The sequence below is a fragment of the Balaenoptera musculus genome, chromosome X, assembly GCF_009873245.2.
Source record: "Balaenoptera musculus isolate JJ_BM4_2016_0621 chromosome X, mBalMus1.pri.v3, whole genome shotgun sequence".
Taxonomy (NCBI): Eukaryota; Metazoa; Chordata; class Mammalia; order Artiodactyla; family Balaenopteridae; genus Balaenoptera; species Balaenoptera musculus.
In genome coordinates, this window is record NC_045806.1 from 14,227,472 (window position 1) to 14,239,604 (window position 12,133).

General features: G+C 41.6%; 1 protein-coding gene and 1 long non-coding RNA gene across 3 annotated transcripts in view; one reads left to right on the forward strand and one right to left on the reverse strand.

Annotated features, from left to right (window-relative positions):
- Positions 1–12,133, forward strand: part of NHS (NHS actin remodeling regulator) — a 344,790-nt gene that overhangs the window by 317,536 nt on the left and 15,121 nt on the right. Inside the window, exon 4 of the mRNA XM_036839377.1 lies at positions 11,564–11,626. Coding sequence (XP_036695272.1) covers positions 11,564–11,626 — 63 coding nt within the window. The remainder of the gene's footprint in view (positions 1–11,563; positions 11,627–12,133) is intronic.
- The window catches only part of LOC118888421, a 77,716-nt gene that overhangs the window by 48,578 nt on the left and 17,005 nt on the right, over positions 1–12,133 (reverse strand). The window lies entirely within an intron of this gene.

Consider the following 12,133-nt stretch of genomic DNA (forward strand, 5'->3'; position numbering starts at 1 on the left):
CTACTATTTTTTACAACTTCTCTGTTAAGTATAAAATTAGTTCAAAATATAAAGTTAAAAATACATGTAAAACTCTTAGCCATGGATATTTCACAATTGGGACTTACACTCCAATGCCTATGATACATATATGGCTTCAGGAAAAGGTGGGTTCAACCAGGAAATGCTTAGTTCAGAATTTCTTTACTTTAAATACCAAAATTTAGAAGACCACAGAAAATCTAATCTCAAATGATTAGAAGTTGCCATGGTATATGACACTTTGGCCCTTAACGTACCATCATGGCATAGATTCCCATTTCAGAGTGTGGAGTCAGTTTATCATAGCAGTTCACCCTGATCCCCTGCTGAATGGAATGTCCAGCTTATCTGTTCTCATCAGTCAGGGCCCTTGGTCCAGGCCCAGATCTGCGAATACTTGGAATATTCACATGCTCTTCCCCTGCGTAAGCCTAAGGCAGGCATTCCCAAGAGATTATAGCACTCTTTCCCACATAGTCCCCACCGCCCCTACTGATCAGAGTCAGCACTTGAGCTGAACCATCTATTGCTGTGTTTGGCCTGCACTCAGGTCTATGGGGACTCTTGAGGTCTAAGTCCCTGCTTAGATTCTGCTGTCCAGATAGACAGGCATGGAAGTCACCCTTCCTCGAATATGGGAAGAGACTCCAGCAGTCTCACCAAGTGTCCTTCTCCAAGCTTCATCAGTGATCCAGGGTAGAATGTCTAATGGTCTCTGTGGTATTCGATAAAGATGCTTGACATGAGATGGAGCCTGATGGCAAAAGTTGATCAGGTTCCAGAGAAACACTGAGGCCTAAATCCTTATCATCAGGAGTGACAGTTAACTTATTCCAATCGTGTTCACAGTAATATTCTTTGTCAGACTTGATAAAATGAACCAGGAAAGAATATCAGAGATTCTTTGTCATTTCATAGCCTGACAGTAGTTTTCTAACTTATCACACTGTGGCATCCAGGGATATTAAAATAAAAATCTGTCAAATCATACTTTTCTTCTTATTAAGGGGATGCATTTGCAGGACAGGGGACATTCCAACAGCCTTATTCAGAAGTAAATGGAGGTCATCGCTCAAATTCAGACCCAGACCCCTTTGGTCATAGTCCAGAGCTATAAACAATGACGATGTTTACTCTTCCACTTTCTATCGAGAAGAAAAAAATAGGCCTTACCAGAAGGCAGCTTCTGAGAAAAACTAAACTAGCTTACAGAAGAATCGGAAGGCTGAGAATGGAGTTCTGAGCCAGGAGAGATTAAAGACTAGTGCCGGCAGGAGAGGGTATTTCAGTAGTATTTAGCTGCCCTAGGATAAAGACCTTCTCACTGCCTCACCCTCTCTCCCATCCCCAGCTCCGTCTTCTCTTATCCAGTCTCTCCCCTCCTTCCCTTTCTCCATGGGTCCACGTTAGAGATTTTCAATATTCTAGTGGTTTATAAGAGTTAGGACTAAGAAATGCTACCAAGCCTTTCCTTTGCTATAAAAGAATTATACATACCACAGTGTCCCAGACAAGTCTCGTTTTGCTTTTACAAAATATCTTCATAGTTTTGCAAGCTCTCTCAGAAGTATTCTGTTGTTTTATGACCTTTCTCAAAATGGTACTGTCCATCCAAATTAAGTCTCTCTTCCTTCAGCTTAGGTATTTCCCTTTATCTCATCTAGGTTGCTCCCTTAAACCAGTTAAGAAAAATTCTAACTTTGGTATGAGAACCTTTGACATACAAATTCTTCCCTAATACTAAACCTTCTATCTCTCCATTCTGCCTAAAGAAATAATTTCAAATCCTTAGCCCAACTACTCTCCAGCCTCTGTACAATCTGGTCCTAACTTACCTTTCCAGATGGATTTCCCACAAGTCCTTTGTACACACCCTAGACCTCAGCCAAACCAAACTCCATGTGCTTCTCTAGAAAAATATCCTGCACTCTCAAAACAATATTGCCACTTGGAATGCCCTTTCCCCTATTATAGCTTCTTATTTATTCCTTCATTTTGAAAAAAAAAATTAACCGAACACCTACTATTAATAAGTACTAGAAGGATACAAAAATGAATGAGACATAATCTCTGCCATCCAGAGTACATGACTACTAGAGGAAATTATATGGTATTGAATATCAGGTGTTAAGACCTAACTGGTGTGGGGTGTTAGAATGGGGTCAATGTTAGGATTAAACTTCATGGAAAAGGTAGCATTTGAGAAGACCCTGAAGGATGGGGTCGAATTCTGAAAAAGATTACAGGCCGAGGAAACCATGACAGCAAGCAGCACACAGAGGCAGAAGAAAATGGAGTGTATATACAGAAATAAATTCAGATACTTCGGTTTGGCTGCAGTGCTTCCATAGACCAGATCTTGAAGGATCTTGAATGTCAGACTAAAATGTTTGAATTTATTCCATACGCAGAGGAAATTATTGAAGGGTTCTGAACAAAGAAGTAACATGATCAGAAAGAGCAATGCTTTATGAAGATACGAGGCTGTGTGTGTACAGGATTAACTTCCTCCATTTCTAGAGGTTCCTTCATGGTATACTAGGGAGAGAAAGGCCTGACTTGAGTTTCAAATATAGGATTGCAGGAGTGGGGATGCCTATCACACCCTCCATTTAACTCACCTGTCTGGTCTTTGCAGCAGGTAGACAGATCTGGGAAACTGGCTATAAGTAGTTTGTGACTCTGTAGCTGCTATTCCAATATGGTATTTTTCTTAGAGTAAATCAGCACAGCACCTAGCATGTGGAACACAGCTATTGACCCTAGCAAATACTTTTTCCCTCTATACCCATTTTCAAGGGTCATCAGAAGCAATTTGCTTTTGGCACTATGTCAGCTCTCCTGCTCTCTGCCATAAACTGCAGAGATCATTATCATCTTGACACCCCACGGAACATCACACTTGTTCATGTTTTCCTCCTTCGACTGAGGAACTGGAAGTAGCAAGCACGTCAGATGCCTCAGACACAAGCAAGCCAGGGGCAAAAGCCTGGCACTTCATCAGTCAAGGTCCAGTCAGGAAAACAGAAACCACACCAGTTATTTTAAAAGAAAGAATTCAATACAATGAAGGTATTATAAGACTGACATGGCAAATGGGAAACTGAGGTGACACAGAGATAGTGGCTGCAGAAAGCAGCTGACACTCCGAGGGCAGAACCTAAGAGGGAGCAGCTGGTGCGGAAATGTTTGCAGAGTCCCAGCAATAACAGTGCAGAGTATGGAAGAATAGATGTGGAGCTGACAGACCACAGCTTAATAGCCAGCACAATAGCTAAGGAAAGAATTAGCCAATGAGTCTGGTTCATATTAAATATTGTGAGAAATAAAGAAAATCCCCTATTGCAGACTTTAGTTTTGGAATTCTTTCTTTCTTTTTAAAACATTAGCCTGACTGTGGAACAGCCAATAAAATTACTTGTTTGTACACATCATTACAGAACATTCTCAGGTTGACATTCTCTTGCATGCCTGAGACATTTCATTGTTCAAAGTATAAGCAGACAATGGAATACTACTCGCAATAAAAAGGAACGAATTACTGATACACACAAAAAAGGATGGATCTCAAAGGCATTATGCTGAGTGAAAGAAGCCAGTCTCAAAAGGTATGATTCCATTTATATGACACTTTCAAAAAGACAAAACCATAGTGATGGAGGACAGACTAGGGGTTGCCAGGGGTGGGAGTAGGGGGAGACTGTGACCAGAAAGGGATAGCACGAGGGACTTTGCTGGGATAATGGAAATGTTCTGAATCCTGACTGGGGTAGGGTTACAGGAGTCTATGCATGTGATAATATTCATAGAGCTGTACTCAAAAAAGAGTCAATTAAAAAAAAGAAAAAAACAGGGGAAAGGTAAAGAAGGAGCATGCATGGCTTGTGTGCGAGAAGGTTTTGCCTTTTTTTTTTTTTTTTTTTTTTTTTAAATCTCCTGTGGTAAGGTCAAGTATGACTCTATGGAGCTTTTGCCACATCTGGCCTGAGTTACAAGGGGAAAGTGTCCCTTGGCGTGAGACCGGATGTTCAACAGCTCTTTGGTTACCGCACACCTCGGAGCCCCCAGCTGACGGCAAGGCACAGAGGGTGAGGGAGGAACCTCCCCACGCCTCTGGGCTGTTCTGGGACTCACACTGCCAGCTCCTATGATCTAGGGGAGGGTATCTGTGCTGTTTGCAGCAGTTCAAAGCCTCCTTCTTCCCTGCACTTCAAAGCCTCCTTCTTCCCTGCACTTCAAAGCCTGGCCTGCTTTTCCCCCACTCATGTCTTTTATTTGGTGCTAGTGACCTTTGAGGATTGACGCTGAGTGGACCTTGGCAATGACCCCACTAATTGGCAAAGCTGGCCACAGGGGATGAATAAGATACTCACTGGCAGCAACATCACAGTGACTGTGGTCCAGCGAACCTTGTTTTGTGTTCTTGACAGTCCAGAGCAGTCCCCTGCATAAACAACTGAGCAGCGGTGGGAAGTGTGCTTCCTCCCAGCCTCCCTGTAGTCCTCTTTTCCATTCGCATGGAGACTACTTTCCACACAGGCTTCAAAATGCAATTTTGTTGTGCTCTGCACATTTAAATTACTTCATTAATAGAATGCCATTAAACAAAGGGTTGCTGAACTTTGAAACACATAAAATCATTTTGCATTCCACCACCCTAAGAATTTTTGTTCAATTCCAGCTGAGATCAAAAGGAGGGAGATTCTCTGCAGTTCCACAGTCTTTCAGAAAGCCTCTCTTAGGGTGAAAACTGCACCACTGCCATTGCCACCGCTGTTCAAGCTCTGCTCAGTAGGGGCAGATCTCTCATACACAAAATGTCTATCAATCTATCAATAGAATGGGATTCAAAAGTGAATGAGCACGGTACTCTTTTGTGTGTGGCTTCTTTCGTTCCACGTGATTTTTTTGAGGTCAGTGTTATATATATCAATGGCATGTTCTTGTTTATTACTGTGTAGTATTCCATGGTATGAATACAGTAGTCCACAACTTGTTTATCCTTTCTGCTGTTGGTGGATATTTCTAGTTAGGGATTTTTTTGGAGGGGGGAGGCTTTTATGAATAAACTTGCTGTAAATATTTTTGTGAAAGGCTTTTTGTGGACATACTCATATTTCTTACTTCCATATACCTAAGAGGGAATTTAAAGGTAGACATATGTTCTATTGATACAAACAATAAATGCTGGAGAGGGTGTGGAGAAAAGGGAACCCTCCTACACTGTTGGTGGGAATGTAGATTGATGCAGCCACTATGGAGAACACTATGGAGGTTCCTTAAAAAACTAAAAACAGGGCTTCCCTGGTGGCGCAGTGGTTGAGAGTCTGCCTGCCAATGCAGGGGACACGGGTTCGAGCCCTGGTCTGGGAAGATCCCACATGCCGCGGAGCAGCTAGGCCCGTGAGCCACAATTACTGAGCCTGCGCGTCTGGAGCCTGTGCTCCGCAACAAGAGAGGCCACGACAGTGAGAGGCCCGCGCACCGCAATGAAGAGTGGCCCCCGCTCGCCGCAACTAGAGGAAGCCCTCGCATAGAAAACGAAGACCCAACACAGCGAAAAATAAATAAATAAATAAATTTAAAAATAACTAACTAAATAAAGGCCTTTACCATCTGAGCCTGGCCATCTGGGCTCTTAAAAAAAAAACAAAAAAAAAAACTAAAAACAGAGGTACCATATGATCCAACAATCCTACTCCTGGGCATATATCTGAAGAAAACTCTAATTCAAAAAGATACTTGCACCCCAATGTTTATAGCAGCACTATTCACAATAGCCAAGACATGGAAACAACCTAAGTGTCCATCAACAGATGAATGCATAAAGAAGATGTGGCACATATATACAATGGAATATTACTCAGCCATAGAAAGAAACAAAACTGAGTTATCTGTAGTGAGGTGGATGGACCTAGAGTCTGTCATACAGAGTGAAGTAAGTCAGAAAGAGAAAAACAAATACCATATGCTAACATATATATGTAGAATCTAACAAAAAAAATGGTTCTCATGAACCTAGGGACAGGACAGGAATAAAGATGCAGACGTAGAGAATGGACTTGAGGACACGGGGAGGGGAAGGGTAAGCTGGGACGAAGTGAGAGAGTGGCACGCACATATATACACTACCAAATGTAAAATAGATAGCTAGTGGGAAGCAGCCGCATAGCACAGGGAGATCAGCTCGGTGCTTTGTGACCACCCAGAGGGGTGGGATACGGAGGGTGGGACGGGGGGAGATGCAAGAGGGAGGGGATATGGGGATATATGTATACGTATAGCTGATTCACTGTGTTATACAGCAGAAACCAACACAACACTGTAAAGCAATTATACTCCAATAAAGATGTTTTAATAAATAAATAAATAAAAGAAATAAAGGTATGACTTGGAAAAGCAGACATGACAATGATAAGGCCATTTTTCCCAGTCCTGAATATTTGTGTATTTTAGCACTTTAAATAGATATTAGTGTATACAGTGGTTAAAAGAAGAACTCAGTAGGCACCTATTCCCAAATATCTTCCTCTTAGCCTACAACCACTGTCCAGAATTCTGCTTGCGAGATTTATTCCTTTGGGTTTATCACCAGGAGTTCTCAGCATGTTGATGTGAGCTCATCTGCAGGCTTCTTTCCAGCCTCGCAGCTGGCTGGGAGAGTGGTGTGAAGGGTTTGGGCACATGGGGTGCTGCATTCAGGCCCTCTGCGGAAGTGTGAAGGCCTTGCTTTGCCTGGGAAAGAGTGGTGACAAAGGAGGCACGAGGAAAGGGACAGGGAGAGACTAGGATGGGCCCTAAACTTTGACTTACCTCATTGTTTTGTTTTCCCCATGGTTGTACACTTTGGTAAAGGTTGGAGTTGAGAAGAAAGGAAAGGGAGATGCACAGTAGGAGTTTAACATGATGTTATTGAACAGGTTTGGAAGATAGGAGCCCAGTGTGAGCCAGTAGGAGACTTTGGGACATTCTCAAGGGAATAACAGTGCTATGTAATTGTAGCAGTAAGAGCGATATGTGAAGAAGGTATTGCCGGACTCTTTTAAGCCTTCCAGAAAGATCAAAGCACTTCATATTTATGTACAACACATACACACACTCCAGTGAAGAAAAATCTGAGGCAGCCAAGTTCCCCTCTGTCTCACAGACAGGCCATAATATGTGCAGAAATGCAAAGACTCGGTCTAAGGACAACAAGCCCCAGGGTAGAATGAGAATAAGACCTCGGATCACCTACTAGGAACCCAGCGTGGCTTGCAGTGGACATCTTCGCTCTAAGGTTTTATTCCTGTATTCAAATGTGCCGCAGCATCCAATCTCTAGTAAACATTTCTCATGTTTAAGACAGCATGATAGTAATAAATCAGCTCTGAAAGCCTACTGGTATAAATGCCATGTGGTATCGGTTAGATAACAAACCAAAACCAATTTTTCAAAACACTTCCTGCTGGAATTCCCACAACATTTTAACAGATGTCTTTTGGAAAGTTTTGAAGCAAAACAAGCCCCCATCAGCATATGAAATAAAACCGAAAAGAAAGTAAACTGTGGACGGATTATTTTTTTTCTTTTGGCAGTAAGAGAAAGATTGGAGAAAGTCTTGAGATCTTTGGAGAAATACTTGTTCATAGCCACAAAAGTGGAGAAATGAACTTTTCTCTCACACACGCACCACAAGGAGAAACCGGGGTTTGGAAAATATTCCTTCATTATTCACCAAAGAAATTTCTTTGACAGCTTTTGAGTATAATGTCTGTTATTTCTTGTTCTGAACACTGGTTATAACTCCAGCTTTTGTTGAAGCAGTTCCACAGGAAGCTAGGGTAACGGTTTGAGGCTATAACTAATGGGGCCAGCAGGGACAGAGATGCAGTGAAAGCATCAAAGAAGCATCTTTTGTCAGGGACAAGATGACTGGTGGTGGCTGATTCTAAAATGGTGCAGTATGGAGTCTGAGGCCTCTCAAAATCAGTGGGAGAGCCAGAGTGGAAGCCTGGAAAAGGAAGGAGATATTTCTTTTTGCACTTTTCTTCAATGTTTTGTTATGAAAAATTTCATGAAAAGTACAGAAAAGTCAAAAGAACCGTACAGTGAACATGCATATAACTCATGAAGGAGATACTAGTTTTCATCTGACAATTTGTTTATACTGGGGCTGATTTTGACCCTCATCAAAGAAATGCTTTTGAATGAATGAATGAGTGGTCTAACAATCTTGCCACACACTTATTCTGGGGAAGCCAATGTTGTTCACTGCTACTCGTGCATGGAGTAATAATTCCAAAAGCAGATTTCCCCATGGGTCTGCTTCTATCATCTGTTGTTTTGGATGCTTCTTGTTCATGCTGATTTGTCTCCTCCTTGCCTTGTTATCTTTGACTTTGTGCTGGATGTTATACTGAAAAATTATATGTAGAAATAATTTGACAGTTTCTTTATAGAAGATTTTTGTTTGCTTAGGCCAGGCACACGGGGGTGTTAGCAGTACAACAAATATTTACTGAGTATTACTGAGGCAGTAGGAATACAGTTATGAACAAGAAATGGTTCCTGCCCTTACAAGTCTTAGTCTGAATAAGCAATAGGATTAATTTAAATAGAGCCTGTAAAGAATAAGTTAGTTCACACAAGTTTGATCAGCATGTAGCTTTTCCTAACCTTATCCATCTACGTTAAGGAATAGCATGCTGGGCCATGCAGAGATACCCCAAGGTAGCAGTTCTCTTGCAGTTTTATTTCTTAGATAATTTAAGAAAAAACTGTATGAACTGACTATTGTATTTGCCATATAAGAACCTAATCAGAAATAATCAGAATGATTTTATTTCCTTTGACCAAATACCCAGGAAAGAGGATGCTTTAAAACACTTCGCTAGGGACTTCCCTTGTGGCGCAGTGGTTAAGAATCCGCCTGCCAATGCAGGGGACACAGGTTCGAGCCCTGGTCCGGGAAGATCCCACATGCCGCGGAGCAACTAAGCCCATGCGCCACAACTACTGGAGCCCACACACCTAGAGCCCGTGCTCCGCAACAAGAGAAGCCACCGCAATGAGAAGCCCGCGCACTGCAACGAAGAGTAGCCCCCGCTTGCCGCAACTAGAGAAAGCCTGCGCGCAGCAACGAAAACCCAATGCAGCCAAAAATAAATAAATAAATACACAAATAAATAAAAACAAATGTATATTAAAAAAACACTGCGCTAAGGCAGTTACTAATTCATGGCAAGAATAAAACCACAGCCCATGTGAATAGTATATAAACTTAAACACTCTACATAGACAGACCATCTGCAGGGGCTTGAGTGCTTGTGTCTAGGTGGTGGAACCAAAGAACACAATCCTTCCACACACGAGCTCAAGAGTACCTAGTTTCAGCCCTCACAAGCTGGAGGTTGGAGCTACTATCAAAAGAGTGGATTGTACACCTGAAAACTAACACAATATTGTAAATACTTCCATTTTAAAAATTAAATTAAATTTTAAAAAAGAGTGGAGAGGCTGATTAGCTGAGAAGGAATCTTCTGTGGAGTGTAACCCACGCAGACCTTGATTTAATGATGGTGACCAAAACTGAATGGTCTGAGCTCTCTCTCTGGACTTGCCATCCTTAGTCATTTCCAGGTGTTACCTCATGCTTGTTTAATGGGATGGGGGCGTTTCTCAAACAGATGAGAAATAAAAACCACTCCTCATCCCTCACTCCTGGAAAAAATACTCAACAGGAAAGCTGACTAAGGAGATTTAAGACAAACTACCAAAATTACTATATTAATATCACTAATACATTTTCTGCCTTGCAGTTTCCTCCTGTGTAATTTTTTGAAATCCTTTCACGAGACACCTTTTGTTTCTTGGAAACAGGTTTGATTTCCATGTAGGCTTTGCATTCAGATTCCTTTTCCTACTTCCATGAGTTCTCCCTCTATTTTGCACACTACAGCGTCTTACTCGAGACCTGCACATCACTACCTATGACTGATTCTTATGACAGAGCCAAGTTAGTCTCTGGCCACATATACCACATCTGTCAAAATGATCGCTTTCAACGTGGGAGCCACAGACCCTATGAAATTATCTTCTTAAATAAGATCTAGATCAAAGTTAACTGGGCCTGAGGGGATGGCATTTGCTTTGCTTAAAAGTTAATGAGCAACCCTGTCAGTTAAAATTTAGAAACTTAGAACAGAATTAGACCTTGAGTGTTCCTCCCCTCTGAAACACGTCTGCCATAGGCTTAAGAAGAACTAGAACTGCATACACCAATGCTAAGCCTCTGATGGAACCGAGCATTGCTTGTGGTTTCCTCTGTTTGTTTTCACCTATTTGCACTAAGATGGTAAGTACCCTTGGAGTCTGTGGTGTCTGCTTCCTCCTGAGATCTTGAGCATGACCCTTACTTTATTTGGGTTTCCCATCACTGTTAAGACACACAGAGCTGGTATCATTCAAGTGCACAAATAATTTGTTGAGTTCTTGCAATGAGGAGGCATTTTGCTGACATCATGGAAGACTGAAAGGAAAATTAAATATGGCCCCTGACCTCTAGGAATTCATAATCTAATAGATGAAAAGACACATCCAGGGATAATTCATGTTACAGTAAAGCAATGCTATATGGAAAGTGCTGTACTAGAGGGCTAACTGAATCCAAAGCTGACATGGTTTAGAGTTTAAAAGAGTTTCACTGTCCTTCTCAAGTAGATCCTGCAAAGGGGATTCTGGTTACTAGATTAGTCTCCTAACAGGATTGGCTACATGATTTGTGGGGCCCAGTGCAAAATGAAAATGCAGGACCCATTACTCAACAACTAAGAATTTCAAGACAGGGACAGCATCTAACCAAGCATGGAGCCCTTCTGAGCGTGGGGCCCTATGTGACTACACAGGTCACATGCCCATGAAACCGGCCCTGTCTTCAAATATAGACTATGAATATGAGGAAGGGGCAAATTTTGAGCAGTCCAGAGGAGGAAATAATACACAACAAATTTTCTTCCAAAGAGTTCACAGGAAAATAAACTCACTCTAAGAAGATAATTCAGTCTTTCCCAAATTAGCAAATGGGATTGGGATCTAAAAGATATAAAGTTACAATTTACAAAGACAATTTCACAGATATTTTACAGCTACATGGTAAGGATAATAATAATAGGAACAGTAGCTGACACTAACCCATAGAGCTTCTTAAGTGCCCGGATTCTTCTAAGCCTATTATGTATATTTACTCATTTGATCCTCAAAATGGCCCTGGAAGGTAGATACTACTATTTTCCTATCTTAAGGATAAGAAAACTGACCTTAGAGCCCCTGGTCACACAGCAAATAAGTGGTAGAAGCAGGATTCGAACTCAGTCTAGCTCCAGAATCTGTGCTCTTAACCACTATTTATGCTACTTCTCATAAAACCAAGACGCATTCAGAAGGAAGGAAGGGAGTGACCCCAGTATATTCATTCATTAATATCATAGATTTGACTTAACCAGATACTGTGTGTTGTGTGCATGTTTTTAATTTTTTCTTTTTTTGCATTTCATGTTCATAGTTTAACAGCACCCGTTCGCCCTCCCCCACTGAATGTTGCCACATGACCCCATGGAGTAGAAAGGTACTGGTTCTGAGAACGATCCGTCACAGCCTATCCCATTCTCTCTATACACTTTCACTTTCTTCTCTCTTTCTTTATGGCAAACTGTGTTGTTTCTAACTAACTAACAGGTATTCTTTTAAATCAATTTAAAGAGTGGTATTTTCCTAACTTGAATTAAATAAAAGATAAAGTAGACAGTAATATCATTGGCTTTTACATCCTCCGCTCCTCCAAGCTGCAAGGCTCTGTTCAAGGCGTCACCTAACACCATCCCTGGACTCTGTAGTTTGGAGAAAAGAAATTTCAACTTGCCCTATATTTGTTAGAACTGTAAAGGTTCAGCTTCTCAAAGCAAAAGAGAACAGGACAAAAGGATTCTCCGTCAGCCAATTGTCCCTGTCACCATTAAATAAAAAGTGCTTTTGGCTGCCGGCCAGAGCCTGCAGTCAGGTCACTATTCTTTCTTTGTTTCCCAGTCCATTGTTATTCAAGGAAGGAATCGCCTACAAAATGTGGACTGTGGTG